Source organism: Columba livia, chromosome 6 (genome assembly GCF_036013475.1).
Source record: "Columba livia isolate bColLiv1 breed racing homer chromosome 6, bColLiv1.pat.W.v2, whole genome shotgun sequence".
In the NCBI taxonomy this organism is placed as follows: Eukaryota; Metazoa; Chordata; class Aves; order Columbiformes; family Columbidae; genus Columba; species Columba livia.
The window spans coordinates 4,510,456-4,528,150 of record NC_088607.1 but is presented as its reverse complement, the minus strand read 5'-3'; the positions used below and the strand labels follow the sequence as shown (position 1 = coordinate 4,528,150).

The 17,695-nt window shown below is 41.2% G+C and overlaps 1 protein-coding gene across 1 annotated transcript; it reads left to right on the top strand.

Moving 5' to 3' along the window:
• Positions 1-2,642: 2,642 nt before the first annotated feature.
• On the top strand, positions 2,643-16,069 carry GPR26 (G protein-coupled receptor 26). Its single transcript, XM_005505786.3, has 3 exons — positions 2,643-3,456; positions 8,261-8,374; positions 15,688-16,069. Exons 1-3 carry the CDS (start codon positions 2,789-2,791, stop codon positions 15,917-15,919), a joined length of 1,014 nt encoding a protein of 337 aa, XP_005505843.1. The 5' UTR covers positions 2,643-2,788; the 3' UTR covers positions 15,920-16,069.
• Positions 16,070-17,695: the final 1,626 nt, after the last annotated feature.

The window sequence follows — 17,695 nt, the reverse complement described above, 5'->3', positions numbered from 1 at the left end:
GTTGGATTCCTCACAACAAGGCCACTGCATTATCTACCCATGCCAGCCCCAAATATGACCTTTCATATTCCATCACTGCTTCACTAACTATCTCATTCTGCCTCCCATTATTTCCCAGCTATCCACCACGTTGGGAGAATCCTCTTTTACTAACCGTCATCCTTAAACCTTTCTCTTCAGACATGAATTTCCTCCCTCCCTGTCCACCCAGACTTGACACTGATACCAGACCTCCTGTCACATCCATTAATTACTCACAAGTAGAATTTTTGAATCCAGGAGGCACCATAGCTCACCAAAGGGAAAATAACATGCTTCTTCAGGAAATCATCCTAATAAACCCATAGCTCCAGGTGTTGCATGGCAAGATAAATGGCTAAATTACCCAGTGCCTGTGCTGCTGGGTATTGAATGGTTTATGCAGCTGGAGGACTTGCAGGATTGATTTGAGCCAGGGAGGAGGCTAAGTGTGGGAAGGAGGAGTCAGGTATCACCTTGACACCAGGTGGGCATGAGATTCCCCTCTACCAAGTGAGTACTTATCTCACGAGCTTCTCCTCTCATTTTTCCCTGTCCTTCCTAGTCTCCCAGCAATTCTTCCCACATTTGTCTTCTCAGTGTCTCCCAGCTCATATGGCTTCTTTCTGGGGGTCTGCAGCTGTCTTTGCTTGCTGAGCTTTAAGGTACCATAACATGGACACCCTGCTCAGGCTGTTGATGCAAGGATCTTCCTCAGACAGGGCTGTTGCTTCCTATACAAGAAGGAAACTCACTGACATCCTGGTGCCATGCTGAAGCAAGATCTGCATCTTCTCTCTCATCTCATTTGCCTACCTCTCCTAAGAAAGTAAAGACCCCTTTTCTTTAAAGAAGGGGTCACATTTAGGCTCTTCTCAGGTGGCTTTGGATCACTGCCTCAGGAAAAGACCAGATGCTGATCTCCTGCTTCTCATCCATCCAGTGTGAAGATATGTACTTGTGTTCTGGGGACAAGGAGCCTGCAGGGTTCATGGACAGACAGACTGAGGCTCTGCACCCTGAGCCGCACGTCCCCTGCTGAGTGCATGCCCAGACAATCTGCACACCAGGTAAAACCTCCTGGACAGTCTGAACCATCTCTGGTGTCGGCCTTCTGTCTCTATCCACCCTTTAAAACCTGGTTTAAGGAAATGAAACAAAAGTGGAAGTGAAGGGGTCTTCTGACAACACGCAAAGCTCTTGATACCGTGCAGGGTGACAGCTCTGCTGCTGGGCGGATGAGCCCAAGTTTCTGCAAGGAATAGCTGCTGTAAATCGAGCATGAACGGCTCCAGCAAGGGCTGCCAGAAAAAGGGGAAAAATCCGTCTGTGCATCTAGCGCTCGCACACGTGCAGAGGCACTTACTGAGCCACAACAACTGTGCTGCAGGGTATCTTTTGCCTTCTTATTGTGCAGGGATTAAGGCTCGGCTGCCTTGATGAGAAAGCTGCTCTGATTGCTCGCAACCTTTTCAGTATTCCCAGTGAAAACTGTTTTAAAGAGACAGAAAGGCAACTGTAAAACAGTTCCCCCCTCTGTCCTTTAAAAGAGACTTAATTTTAACACCTAATTATGTGAAATACAAACACGGTCCTATTTGCTTTTGTCAAGCTGCTTCTTGGGTTTGATCTCACAGGCTGCTCACCCTCACAGGGAGGGATCTTTGATTAGGAAGAAGGAAAGGCTGTTGAAGTGGGGAAAACGTGACTGAATAGCGAGGCTGGCAGGACGTTGCTGTCTCTGCCACTCACCGGCTCTGTGACCTTGGGCATGTGACAGTGGCATTTGGGGCTTTGTTTTCCCTGCTTTTAAAAGAGGATGAGAGGCAATAATTTTCCTTTTCATGCACCATGCTTGGAGATACAGGACCGCAAATCGCTGAACTAGAGCAGCAAAACCATTCTGGTAGCCTAATGACAGACAGCTCCAGACAAGTAGCAGGATACATCAATTTTTGCCCATCTTTTTGAGCACAACTAATAGAGAGAAGAGAAAGCCCCTGCCCTGGCTGAAAGCAAGCAGCAACTGTGGAAGCGATAAACCAAAATATAGGAAACACAGTGGACTGCAGGAATTCAGTTACATGGCTGTTTGCAAATTAATGGCTAAATCAATTAAATGAAAGCATGGGATTTCTCTTGAGGAAAGTCTAGTCACAATCGCAAAGAGAAGGGGAGGGGTTGTGGGGTGGGCATGACATAATCACGTTTGCGAATCACCAGCAGTGTGCATGCTTTAATCCATTAATGGGGTTTTTATCTGTGATCATAAAAAGCAGGTTACATTCAGCCTGGAAGGGAGTGAGGGTTGGAGGAGAGGGGAGGGGAGAGAAAGAGCAAGAGAGAGAGAGACAGAAAGCAAGAGAGAAAGAGAGCACAATTCACTCGGTGAATTGCATGCAAGCTTCGGGCTGATAATTAGGGATCTCAGGAGAGCATTTCTCAGAATAACCTTCCCTCCTTCAAATGGACCGAATGGAGACAGTGGTTCAGTCCTGCTGATATTTTTTAAGCCCTCCTCGCAGTTTGATGGGCATTCCCAGTGCTTTTGTGCACGTCTTGGAAAGCGTTGACGTGGAAAGGAGCAGCGAGGAGGGGGAGGTTGGAGGAAAAAACACCCAAAACCTGCAGCTCTTCTAAAAATACGGAGGGCATGCAAGAGTGTGAGCAGGCTGGGGAGGAGGGCGAGGTGAACGCGCCTCGCACCATGTTCCCCGGGTGCCAGCGCGGCGCAGTTTTGGAGATGTCCCTCCTGTGACTTGGACGCACCATGAGCATCTGGGAGGTGATCCTGGCTTTCGTGGTGGTGGTGCTGATGCTCGTGGCCCTGCTGGCCAACGTGCTGGTGCTGATGTGCTTCCTGTACAGCGCTGACATCCGCAAGCAGGTCCCGGGATTGTTCATCCTCAACCTCACCTTCTGCAACCTGTTGATGACTGTTTCGAACATGCCCCTGACCTTGGCTGGGATCATTTACAAGAGTCAACCAGGAGGAGATCAGATCTGCCACATTGTGGGCTTCCTGGAGACATTTCTCACCACGAACTCCATGTTGAGCATGGCAGCTTTGAGCATTGACAGGTGGATTGCTGTGGTCTTCCCTCTAAGTTATCATTCCAAAATGAGGTACAGAGACGCTGCTCTCATACTGAGCTACACGTGGTTACACTCGGTGTCGTTCCCGATAGTGGCAGCTTCTCTCTCCTGGGTGGGTTTCCATCACCTCTATGCCTCCTGCACCCTGTACAACAAGAGACCAGAGGATAGGACACAGTTTGTGATTTTCACTGGGGTCTTTCACACCCTCAGCTTCCTCCTCTCCCTTATAGTCCTGTGTTTCACATATCTCAAAGTGCTGAAGGTGGCACGGTTCCACTGTAAGCGGATTGACGTGATCACTATGCAGACCCTGGTGCTGCTTGTGGACATCCATCCCAGGTAAGGTGTCTGTGTGTTCAGCAAGTGAGAGTATTCGCTGCAGAGAAAGCCAGGATGGGGTTCAGTGTTATGTTAAATACAGTCTGATCTGTATCACAGCAGAGGATGGGGAGGGGGAGAAAACAAGCATCCTTCCTTCCAGTTTCTATTCTGCATGTTTCTTGTTACTTGTGTTTATTTTCCAGGCTGTAAAAGCAACTCTTTTTTTGTTATGCTTCAGGACTTGCTTTGGGAGGGAGAGAAAAGAAACAGGCAGTTTTAGCTGAGCGTGCACTTTCCCTTTGAGATAGTGATCAGATCACTACCCTTTGTCTCGGAAGGTGGATTTAGTGGTTGATAGACTTGCATTGTTTTGGCACCGTCAACCCAAAACGTTGACGGATCCCCAGGAGGGAGCAGGCTGAGGCTGCACTTGTCCCTCCATCTGGAGTTGAGGGGAAGCTGGGCGCTGTGTGCTGCTCCTTCCCCATCAGTTTCCCTATCACTGGGCTCTCCGTAACTTTATCTTTCCTGAAGGCAGCTTTGCAAGGAAATAACATTTGCAAAATGCATATGCTAGAATGCCTATATTTAAACCAGAGTGAGAGAGACTTCAGTGACAATGTTAATATGACATCAAGAGATTATATAAAGTTCATTTCAAAGAACAGGAGGAGAAAAGTCTCTGTGGGGCTGGGAGGATAACGCGCTCAAAGACAAGCACTGAACGGGTATGAATGTGTGCTGGGATGCCGTGCAAAAGACTCAGACCGGGGATTATGCACAAAGTATAAATCTTGCCTGGATAGGCTACGTCTGGATCTGGAAGGGATGGAGATTTGGCTGATGGAGGGAGGGTGGAAGACGCAGTTTTCCCTGAGTCGGCAGGGGGAACGGAGCACATGAACCTGCACAGCTGAGGCAGTACAGAGCAGGACAGGGTGACTGATGGATCTGAGGGCTGAGAGGCTCGGATGAGCCATGACTGATGCTCTAAGACCAGCTATATCTGGGATGGGGAGGCAGGATCAACAATTTAGTTCTGGAAAGGGGAAACCAGAGGCACCAGTTGCAGTGTGGAAAGAAATCAGCACAGTTTGCTCAGAGGAATTAGTTTGTCTTAGTGATCAATGTGGCAGAAGCAGGTGATTAGAAAGAAAAGGTCTGATGTATTCGCCTAGAAAAAAGGGAGAGAACAGTTTGGCTAGATAGTGTGACAGAGAGGCTGTGAGGGATGCGTGTGCTGCTTGGGAGACAGTCAGAGACAGGATCTTAAGGTTCAGACAGTCTTTGTCGGAGACTGAAAGGAAGGGAAATGTCTTTCAAAAAAAATGCTGGCAGCTGGCAGTGCAGGGAGGCGTCTGATATGGGGGAAGAAGTCTGCCTGGAAGAGAGGAAAGCCAGGAGCAGCTGAAAAGGATGGTCCCACACCAGATATTCCACCTGACCCCCACAGCTCTGCAAGCTGGAGATAAACATCATCTGCCTCTGTTTGCAGCCAGCCAGGAGCAGAGCTGCAGGACTAAAGCACATGTGCCTGTCCTCAAAAAAAGGTCATATTTTGGGGATTCCTAAGCCTAGGGCAAATAAAACTGAAAGGATCAGGGCAGGACAGCAAACTGTTAGAGGAACAGAAACATTTGCTCAAAATTCTCCAGTTAAGCTGCTTGATCTGTCTTTTGACCAAGAATGTGGGCCAAGAACTTCAGGCAAGTCCTGTTAGTGCTTTTGAGAAAAACATGTATAAATCTTTTCTTATCCCCCAAGTCACATAGAGGAGAGAACGCCCTCCTGCCCTACGTGCTGTTTGGTTGCTAAAGTGTACCTTGACTGGTCTGAGCTCCTGCACGCACTCTGAGATGTGGTGGTTACAGAGCATTGACATAGGGCTATTTGAAATAGCAATTTTTCTGCCTAATGCTTAAAGTATGCTTGGACTGCAGAGCAAAGTTTAGAAACAAGGCAAAAATCTCAATGGTATTTCTCCTCCTCTGCGTTTTTTTATGTCTAGGTTAATTTGAGGGTATTTCTGCATTTTGTAAACATCTCACTGAGAGGTGGATTCAATAGGGCTATGTGGATGACACCTTTATTCAGAGACAGAGTTGCACTTTGCTGCCAGTAACCTGTGTTACTAACCATTATTTACCTCTTGCATCACGTTTTTCTAATGCCTCTGTCTAAGAAAGGAGTTTTACCTTCTTTCCCAGACTACAGAAGTGGTGGCTGATTTGGCTGCCGTGGTGGTGACAGCTATTACTGCCGAGAGGGTTAAACCTCGGGTTGCCTTCGCTACTGTGAGAGCTACACAATGGCTGCAGGTCTCCTGGAGCAGTCAGTGATGCTCATGAAGCTCTGACATAAAAAAAGAGCATCATTTGAATTACATAAGTGGTATCTATACAGGGAATTTCAGTGTTTACTGTAGTACCTAACAGCGTAGATGTGGATGATGGGTGAAGGCACCTGAGAGAACAAAGTTTGTAATCCCACCTTAGATCACCTTGACTTCTCTGGCTTTTCGCACAGTCTAGTTTTAACACTGAGAAATGTGTACAGACAATTTTCTGCTTCCTATGACTCAGAATCCACCCGCGAGGGGGTCTAGTGACAGGCGTTATGACAGATAGCTTTATTACCTGTGACTTGGAAAGACACGAGTGATCTTCTGAAGATCATTTAAGACGAGTATGGAGGAAACCTCTAAATACCACACAAAATTGTGTGAATGTTTGGGGCACATGTCCTTTCAAGTTATCTCAGGCATTTTTACTGGATATTGCTTTTTCTTGACTTTGTTCTTAAGACCAAGATATCTTAGATATTGTGAGAGGTTTGGCCAAGACTTCAGTTAAGTGCTTAACTCGTGTATTTCTTCACCCAAATTGTCTATACTATCTTTTTTGGTGTACCCAGCTTTACAGATCTTAAGGTCCAGTATCTCATAAACTTTGTTTAAAATACCAAACCTTCAAAGGGTATTTTCCAGGATATTAAATCTTTAAATGAAAGCTTAGTCAATAATCCAGTTCTGTAACTAGTGTCACTACTGGAACTTGCATATATGTTCTTATCTTAGTGCATGAAAGTGTGTGCAAAAACAAAGTACCCATCTGTATACACTGTCCATGTGAAGGCATGAGATAAAATACCTTCCGCTGTAATGTGGTATTTATTAGCTACATCTGGAAAGGCTGAACAAAAGAAATTGGTTGAAGTCTATCAGGGCTTCCCAAGACCTGTGTGAGTTCCAGGAGTCAAAGACAGCAGGAAAAATATATAACTAGGGATACTGTTCAAGTCAAAAAATACACCACCCTCTGCTTCTTAACAACACCCTAATTGAACCTGCTTTGAAGATATCTTTTCCTATATTGCTGTGTGCCTGGGATACTATGGATTTAATAACACAGGTCTTAAGAGGAGCTGTTGAACCTCTAAGATCATCCATCTGCACTTAAAAATACTCCAAGTTGTCCAGCTCTTGCAGAAATGAAAACACACAGGTTCCCTTGAAAAGGTGGATTATTATTTCCCTTATCAGCTGTCGTTTCTCGCTGCAAATAACTTGGTCATAGAGCATGTAACACTTTAATATGTGTTTTAACTCTGCTTAGGCATATCCTTTAAGAGAGAAAATATTTGTTATTTCAAGCAGAAAAATACTTTTCTCCAGTATTTTTGTTCATTTTGCCACCATGGTAGCTGCTCTGGGGACTGGCAATGTAAGACCACATATAAAATGGATCAAAAGAAACACATTTTCTTTAACCTGATCAAAATGTAACATAAGAACTCACTGCCACAGAGACCATTAAAGCACACAGAGATCCTCAGGACATAACATAGTTAGATGATAATCAAACATTTGCAGGTACAGTAAACAATGTAAGCTCATGGTCATAAACCTCAGAGTTATTGACATATATGAGTGTGGAACCTGAGAGTGAGTAAATTTGTGATAAAAACAGAGAGGACAAAGCCAAGCAGTTACAAAATGCAGCACATGGGCCAGACCATTCAATTTGAGATGTGGTTGCTTTACCATGGGACCTGTGCAATAAGTCAACACGTAGCAGTGCTATGAGGTGGGTAGAGAGGAATTTCAGGACTGGTTGTGGGTTCGCTCTTTCCCAAAAGGAATAGTTCAGGTACAGATAGATCTGGGAGGTACAACTGGTCTTGCCCAGAGCATCACAGCGCTGTGGGTTTGTTATACGATTCCTGATTTAGCAGAGCATTCAGCACAGTGGCTGCTGGAAGATTTATGGCCACACATTTCACAGCTTTGGGACATGGTGACTGCTCCAATATTGAGCTGAATGTTCAGAGAATGTTTTTTCCCATTATGATTTTATTGCTTATCTTGCTGGGAAGGTTCTCATGTCTAAGGTAGCGGTGTTTGAATTGCTGTTTCTAGGGAAGTAACATGTTGTTTACCCAGTTCTGGATATTTTCTAAATCTCTGAATATTGTGAGGTGAACTCTAGCCAGCAAGTACAGCTTATAGTACTTAAAAAAGGAGCCACAACTGAATTCAAGGCTGAATTCCACAAATTTGACTATATATAAATAGATATAATAGGGGTGTGTATATAAAAATATATAAACGTCTTCCTCAGTAATCATTTTTGGAGGGTAAGATGATCACACAACACTAATATTTGGTATTGTCCCCTATAAATGCAGTGCACCTGATATTGGCTCACGTGAACACCGCACTTTTACTAGAATGATTGATTTCCATCATTCCATAAGTAAAGTGGTTAAAATCTGCTACCTGATATTATGATTCATGTTCTTGTTTGTGTTGAATGTCACACAGCGTAAGAGAGCGTTGTCTAGAAGAACAAAAGAGACGGAGGCAGCGAGCAACAAAGAAAATAAGTACCTTTATTGGTACTTTTATACTTTGTTTTGCACCTTACGTAATTACAAGGTAAGTGTGATCCTACATACTGGAAAAGACTATCAAGATGCACTTTTAACTTGGAGAAGTAGGGCACTCTGAACCAGAAAATTATTCCAGTCTCCTGTGAAAACTTTGTGCAACGTTTCCACTCCTATGACAGATTGGATTTATTGAGCTAACAAAACTATGACAAATGCCATCACGCTTTTCCAATACAATCCTGACACAGTCTGTGGGCCAAAGTCTGTTCAGTCAGACCAGCTGATATGTTGGTCTCCTGTGAGGTAAAGTAGGTGCTTACTCCTCCAATTGCCTCCAGGTTTCAGGGGGTGTTCTGTAGGGCAAGACATTTATCTGAATAGGTCAGACTGTGAAAATCTGGCCAACAAGAGCCAGCTGAGGTGAGAACACGGTCTACAGAATTAAACGATAGTTTTGACTGAGTGGATAGAGTTTATTATTCATAAACATCAAATATCAAATGTGTTCTGGCTCATAACTAACAAAAATTCTTGTGATTTATGGTCAGATGTCTGTCTATCTATGAGCTTATCTTTGGAAATGGCTCCTGTGGGAAACACAAAATTACTCCTATGAAACATAATTATGTTATGAAACATAAAATATTAGAAAGTGAGTATATCCTGAAAAGCGTTATCTAGTTGTTGAAGGAAATTTACAACTTGCTTTCCTTCTTAAAAGACCCTGAAAAAAATTAAATACTGCTATGCAGAACAGAGAAAGAAAAAACTATTTTTTAGGTATCTCCTATTCCACTGCTATCAAATAGAAGTTATCTGGGCTGATTTCAGTCCAACAGATCCATCATAAAAAAAATCATAGAAAACGCTGAATTAGAACTCAGTAGAAGCGGATATGTAGCCAACACCAAGTTTTCCTAATTCAGTATAATATCCTGAACTTCTGTTTCTAACTAAACGTTTCACAGGAAGGTCTTGTAGTCTTTTGGTAAAAATAGAAACCTGCATGTCACGTTGACTTTATGCTCATGATAATAATAGCTAATTGATTCATGCTGTTTATTTGTAGTGATGTTGACAATACATTTGCAACAGTGTTACTAGATTTACCTTTCACTTAGTAGTCACAAGAAGACACTCCATGTCACACACTCTAAAAGGGTATGAAAGGATTTAAAATTATGAACATTTAGCCTTAGTTCTCAAGCTATAAGATATTAAAGTGTTTTTATCATTGCAAATGGTTAATTTTTATTTTATGTTGGTTCTCTGAACTCAGTGAAAATTATCAGAGTCACAGAATAGCTTACGGCTGCATCCTGAGTGACACTGAGTGCTCTCACTAGAACTGTCAGAAGTATTTTTGTGCTTCTCCACACCATTCGGGCACCACCTCCCCACCTCCTCTTAGTGCTGTTGCACCTTAATTTGTGTCCCAGTAGCCCTGAGATACAGAAGAGGGGTTAGAAAAATCCCAAGCCTCCCTCTTTTAGTCTGTACAAAGATCACTTAAATGTTCTCCTGCTTCTTCAGTCTGTTGAGGACTAATAGTTTTGCCACCGAGAGTGATGATGAGAAGAGTCAACGCATAGGGTCCTGAATGCATGAAGATGCTTGCCTGCATGCCAGGGTGAAGACTGTCACTTCTCTGGTGTTTGTTTTAATTTCTGATGTATCTTGGGAAATCACTGCACACCAGAGGGAATTCCCTCTTTAGTTACTTGAGGGATCTTGCTGGACACAGCACCACATGGACCTACTTTACTGTGCTTCCCTTTACCTCAAACATATAGCCGAGAGTGCTGAAACCAAAGGGATTAGGAGGCTTTTGAGCTTAATTATGTAAGGAATTATTATTTTCTGGACTATGTCCAGTGCTTTGCATTCACAAGACAGAAGCAATCAATCACACTTCAGGGCAGAGAACAGAAGACAGCCAATGAAGTGTGCTGCTCAGCCTCTCGTTTGGACAGCCAGCTCTAATAATAAGCGACATGCTTAAATTAAACATGCCCTTCAATATTTCATGAAACAAGGCCTGAAATCAGCAAATCACAAGGTTTTACTATCACAACATGTCTCTGCTTCCACACTAAAAACAAATAGTTGTGTCCAGCAATTCCATGAGCCAGTGAAGTTGTGCTTATAAACCCAGCCAGATATATTCTTCTCTGGGTAAACCAGAGTTTTTCAGGGTACATTAAGGTAAAAATCAGATTAGGCACCTCTTTTATCAAGAAAACACCTTTCTGATTAGTTCAGTGCCTGACTTTAAGTAGTATATCAGTAGAATCTGATTCTTCCTGATTCGATGTCTTCACTGTACCAATATGACAGATGTTTTACTCTGTATTATTTATTTCTAGGCATAGCTTGTTTCTTGGCTTGTAAAAATTCTATTAGTACACATCTTTTCTTTTGTTATACTTATTGTTATGCGATTAAATAACATTGTTTAAAAGCTATTTTCTCCAAGGAGCTTTACCAATTTCTTATATTCATTCCCAACTCCAGGCGTTGCATACTGAAATACAGAACTTTCCTCATGGAAGTTAATAAGTTCTGTCAATGTGTAAGAAAATTGGTGTTAGATCAAAAGTCCTGAAGTAATATCAGAAAGAAGTTGATAGCCCCAAACCCTCGGGTTACAGAGGATGATGGTGGAAGAGGTAGAAGAAGATTAAAATTCTCTTGTAACATCTCTGGGGGATAAGGTGGAAACAAACTGTGTTTTTAACCTGGTTGCTCTGCATGCGGATCCTGCTCGGGTAGACAAGCAAGTTCAGGATTCCTCTGCAAGTTATGTTCTTGCCCATCTGCAGATATAAATGCAAGATTTTCCTATGCAATCTTAGCTTGACATATTCGAAGAAAGTGGCCTTCTAGTCTATGTCAAAAGCCTCAGCTGAAGAGAGGTGGAGATATTTTCTTTCTGGTTAGGAAAGCTTTTTAGTATGAGCTGGACTTTGTTTCTTGCTGTCCTTGTATCTCTGTGCTGACAGGTGATTCCGGCAGCTCTGGGGAACAGCAACAGCTCAAACCAACAGTTTGCATGATGTGCTACAAAAGTCTGCTTCCTTGCAGAATTTGGCCAGCTGTAATATACGCACCACTTAAGAGGCAAAACCAGCCAAGGGTAAATCAGCTAAGAATCATCGTGATGTTACTTTTATTTCAAAAAGCAGCCATTAAAATAGAGCTTTCTCACTAACAAGACAGAATACGAAAGACTCAGCCTATCAAGAAATGAAGTAAAATCAACATAAAGAGAAAATTCATGGTCAGCTTATTCATATCATTGAGACAAAACAAATAACTAAGGTCTAATTGTGATACTGAATTTCTCCTTGTAAGAACTTCATCATCTACCAGCTCTAAAATGCAGCATCAGCTTTTTTTCACTCCTGAACAACAAGATGTTTTAGTTTGTTTGAGACTCTGGTCTATTTAGAATTTTCTCCCTAACTCAGTTCAGTTCTCGAGTTTAAGCAAAGCACAACAGACATGTCACTGTAGTAGTCTCCAGCTGAACATATACACGTTCAGTAAAATATTTTACTAAAGAGATAAATTCCACATATATATAAAGGGTTTTCAGTGTGCATAATCTGCATAAAAGATCAAGGTCTTAGCCTTCAACATAGAATTCTCATTTGTTTACTGAAAATGAAATAACATAGTTGGATAGCCATTTGACATGACACATGCTACAAAATTATTAGTTTCTAAAATATTAACAAAGCATCACACCAAATCACAGCTTCGAAATAAAAACGTATTGAAGATGAGACAGCAGAAGAGTGGCTTATGAAAGCAAGATAAGGAATTATGTAGCTGATACTGCAGAATTTCATTTACAGGTGGCAATGAAATATTAATGCTCCTTCACTGAAAATGTCTTCTTTTTGGCTGAAACTTTTCATGAAAATTGAAGCTATGCATGTGATTTTCCTCATAAATGAGAAACAAAACCCTCTGTCAAAGGCAATGAAGTATGTGACATGCCTTGAAAGACTGACATTTAATTGTTTTTACATTAAACAGAATTGCATAGCTTAGGGTTGGTCTGCGTTTCTGTGCTGCTTGACAACTGCAAGTGTAATTTACTATAAAACATAATACAAAAGAATAACAAAATGTGTCAATATCAAGGACACTTAAGGAACATAGTAAAAGAAAATATTTAAAATGTTGTTGATACAAGTGTAGGCTTTTCAGTTGATCAGTCAATGAAGGTAAAATTAGCAAGTCTAGCCTTGCAAACCTGAAGTGCCTATTTGATATGCCTTAAATGGAGATTGTCAACATCTCATAAAATTGATTGACAGAGACTCAGACACAAATTTGTCATATTTAGTCATTGAAGGCATCCACTGAATTTAATTAAACTTCATGAAATTCTCATCTGTAAAGCAGTTGATAAAAGTAAATCAACCAGATTATATTAAACATGATGAAATTCAAAATGCAAAGGTGGCATTAAATATGTGGAGAATAACAAGAAGAATGGCTCATGGTAGATTACAAAGTAAATATGACTCAGTAGATGAACAATTTCCAAATAGTCAGTTCTCATTTTAGAGCATACTAACATGGGTGTCATAAGATACATTTTATTAAACAGGAGAGAATACACCAGATGAGACCACTCCAGCAGCTTGAGTAGATGATAATTATGTCTGCGTTTGGATCCTACTTTGTAAGTAAGATATCAACCATAGGAGAGGCTGAAGGAACAACATTTGTTCAGTTGACGTGAAAGGAGAGAGAAATGGGACAGATGGTGGTTCTTTGGTATCTCAAAGCTGCTTCAGGTGATCAGCTGAGCCAAGTTTAAGGGTTGTCCTATACAGGGACAGGAACTGGACACGGTGATCCTTGTGGGTCCCTTCCAACTCAGGACATTCTATTATTCTATGAAGTGGCACCAGTGGAGCGACAAGGGCAATTCCCAAGTATTTTCATGTAACTTAGCTTGGTCACCTCAAATGTCTCACAAATCTGTGAGCCCAAAGCGTAGTTTGCCTACAGTCACCATCCCTAAAAGCATCATTGAACAGTTGTACCTCGCTTCCAATGGAAGCGATACACAAAGTGATCAAATTGCTCGTACAAAGCACACAAAATTATGCTTAATATTAGAATTAGCAATACTGTGAGAGTGGCTTAAGCCGTCGCACTGGCTGCATGGTGCTAAGTCCAACTCACGTATCTGGAAAGAGACTGAGCTTTTGCCATGGAGTTTGCAGGCTGGACAAACCAGAACAGAGAGAGAAGACAGCAGCTTGTAGTCAGTGGTATAACAAATTAAGGCTCTTTAGTCCCACTTTCATGCTGAAATGACTGGGCCATGCCATCTGCCAGTGCTATTTTAAACAACATGATGGAGTGAAAGTTTATGGAATGAGCATAAAATGAGTGAGGAAAAAAAATCCTCACCTCTAAACTGCTGGAAGTACCAACACTATTGTAATTGCTGCTGCAGGAACCACCTTTTAGAACGCTCCTTGGAAATGGCATTTAATTTAAAGAAACAATAGCAAATGAAGTATTTTTCCAGGCAGGTTTAGGAGCACCTGCTGTTGAAAACAGTTTCAGCAAAGATCGTATTTGCCATCGCACAATGGGGCTCTCAAGCAGCACACGTGGCTGTTCCCTCTCTAGAAAAATCAATAGTTTCTCAACAGCTGTGCAGACATATTGAGCAGAACTGACCTTCAGTGTTTCTCAGAGGCACAGGGAAAGAAAACTTTATGGAGTTATCAGTATTTCACTGTCAAAAATAGTCTAAGTCTCAGTACAAATGAACTCTCTGTGTTAGTGTAAGTATGAGGAGTAGATAAAGCTCTGCCCTCTCTCCCTCCCTCCCCTAACCAGTTAAAAGTTTTGCCTTGTTACATTTGTTTCAAATAGATATGTTTGGCCTTAAACTGACCAGTTTTTTAAATTCAAGATACTTTATGATGGATTTTCTTACCTTGTGTGCTTTTCCTATGACCCAGACAAACTGTCTAAAGGCATCGAACTCTCTCTCTCTCTCTCGGAGCTGGACTGGCTAAAAACGCTTGATAGCATGAGCAAGATGCTTTCTCAGATACTCCAGAGGGGATTTAGAACCATGAGTTTGGACTAGATGTTGGATTTTTAGATAGCTAATGGTAGGGGAATACAACTTCCATGAGACCAAGCACTGGCACTTTGTGTCCTGATTTCAAACTTCAGTGCTCAAAATAAGGTTTTGCTTAATACTTAGAAAATTATATTAAGCTAGGCAGAAATTATTTTTTATAATACTTGTGGTTAAATTTGCTGTCATGATGGATTCAATGATGACAATAAGCGTGAAAGTCAAAAGGAAACATACCTGGAGAGATTATACTCCTTTCATTCTTTTTGGAGTTATATTCAGTCTGTGATGAACTTCAACTGCCAGAAACATGATGTTATGACTAGAAAAATGTTCAAAACAAGAGCACTAGATGAAAAAAAATTAAGTGAAATATAAAATGAGAAACTTTGCTTTCTAACAAGAGGTCTTACTAGGACTGAAAAACCTAGAGTCATCAAAGTCCATATAGATTAGTGTTGGCATAGAGGCTAAAATTGTTATGGTTGAGGGTAGGTTATGTAGGAAATTATTTTATCAATAGATGCTGCATGCTACTTTTCATCAGCAGCAATCTTCCTATGAATTGTAGACCTGCCTGCCTCAGACTATTTATGATCCTAAACAGGGTTCTCAGTAGACAGAAAATTTAGGGCTGGGTTACAGAGCTCTAGAGAGAGGCATGTCCCTTTATTAAGTATCTCAATGGCCTGAGTAAGGCAGATGAGTTCAAAACCCAGCTCCACATCAGAGATTTGGAGACAGTTTTTTGTCTCCAAAAGGTGCATTCCAATAACAAATAAAAGGGCTGTTTTGGAGACTGCCTCATATCCTGCTGGAGCTATTCCATTTTGCACTGTATTCTTCAACATCTATTGAGGCAACACATCCAATGTCCACTTCCGGCCCCAGTAAAGGTACAGAGTCAAGGATGCCTTTAAGTTGGGAGGTCAAGACACTTTAATAGGGACTACTGTGTAGTCCCATTCTTGGAAAACAGACCTCAAGTTTACATCTGCAGTCTTAGAAATGTATAAGAGGAACATTACACCAATGTTTTCATGAAATTGATTTTCTTTTGTTTTCTTGCAATTGCCCAGGAATAAATGGGAGTGTTTTGTTGTTTGTTTTTTGTTTTTTTTTTTTTTTTTTTTTTTTGTTTTTTTTTTGGAGGTGTCATTGGCTTACACTTGTGCTGTTGATCCATGTATTTAATATGGCTATTGACTCTTTCAACCTTCCTCTTTCCACAGACTCGTTGAATTATCCTCTGTAGTTCACATCAATTCCCACTGGGGAATCATTTCCAAGTGCTTAGCTTACAGCAAAGTTGTTTCAGACCCTTTTGTGTACTCTTTGCTACGGCATCAGTACAAGAAGACGTGGAAAGACATCATAAACAAGATCCTCAAAAGAAGCTCCATCAATTCCTCTGCCCTCACAGGCGAATCGCACAATCGAAATATATTGCAGCTGAACGAATGAGGAGCCTGGTATGAGACCTAGAAGACCCAATGAAATAACATATGGGAAACTAAAGTAACTGGCCTATCCCTAGTAGCTATTCTCAGCTGTCAAGGTTTTGGGAGGCAGTCACAGACAGGTTGAAGCTCATCCCGTGTCCCTCCAATAGCCCATGTAACACCTAAGGGAGACAGGCTGCTTTGTACCTCCTGCCTCCAGACAAAAGTGCTGTTGATAGGCTTCACAAATACAGATCTCCCATTGATTTCCATCAGCAGTTACATATACCCATAGGGTGAGAACCTGGACCTCAGCAGGAGGACTCGTGAAAGTAATGGGAGCAAAAGGGTGCCATCATAAGATCGCTCTAAAAAGCGGCACAGGGATATTTGTGCTGTATTTTTCACTGACTGCAGGTAACGCTCCGTCTGATGGAGCTGCCAACCTGACTTTACAAAAACAGCCCTGAACTATTTGCTTGAGTAGATCCTGTATAGAAAAACTCTTAATAGAAAAGCTTAATAGAAAAATCTTTACCTAGATACTCATAGAGTGCCCAACATAGCATTCAATCTCTTTTGAGACAAATTTTTGAACAATCCTATAGAAATGAATGAAGAGCAAAATAATTTTTGAAGTATGCTATAGACTGTGCTCAGCCATACTCTTATGGGGTTTTTTTTAAGTAACTTCCACAGAATCCCATCAGTTTTCTCCCCATTAAATTGCAGAAAAATAAAAATGCTAGAGAGGCTGGAAAGGTCAGGACGCCTCCTGCCTACCTTCCAGTATAGCTGAGCTATAAAGTGATGGACTTTGCCCACAGCTGCAGAACTGGGCCCTGTGCCCAGGGGAAAAAAAGTTTTAAACCCTCTTTTTCTGAAGTGTTATTAATAGTTTTCTTTTTTCTACATATGTGTTACTTAAAGAGGAGCCTAAAGCTAAGTTTAAAAGTATTATTTCCAAAGCAAATGAGGCAAAAATAATAGACCTCCTTCCCACCATGAAAGTGCAGCCAATAATCCAAATGTACAAATTTCAGGAGGTTTCAACACAAATCTTTATAGCACTAGATTGTAGCTCTGCATAGTAATGTTATTAACATTTACCATGCATCCAATTCAGCCTGCAGCTAAAAAAGACCTAAATACCAGTAAAATTTGCAAAACCATGACAATCCTACATGTCATGCTTCCTCAGATGCTACCACCGTATCTTTATTTTTGTAAACATTATTTAGTTCGTTCTAAATACATTTGGTGGATGGCTTCATAACTGTCACATGGACAGGTGATGCTCCCATGACTCATGAAGAATTACTTTCCTTGGTGCAATTTTCAGTGAGTTCTCTCTTAATGCAGTGAAAACACTATGAAATAACACAGTTTTAAGTATTTTCTCGTTAAGATGTAGGCTATCAAGAGCAATAAGTAATCAATTACCATTTCTGTCTCTTAGTAATAATAAATTCGTAAACCACTAACTGTATCATCTCATAAACTCTTGAAATTCTCTTCAGATAAAAACTATTGTTTTTGAATGTTTCACATTTATACTTTGATTGGCAAGAGACTTATGACCAATTCTGACCTTAATTCTGCAGACATTTTTCTCCAGAAAGTGACTTAAAGTCCATAAGACAACAGCACATTAACATCAGAAATGAAAGTTATGGAACAGCGTAACCACAATAAGATATATACACAAATTTAGTTACAGAATTTAAGTAAATTTTTACAAAGCTACATTTAAAATTAGCCCTTAGCCAGATTAAGCAGTCTACCTCATCTTAATCAT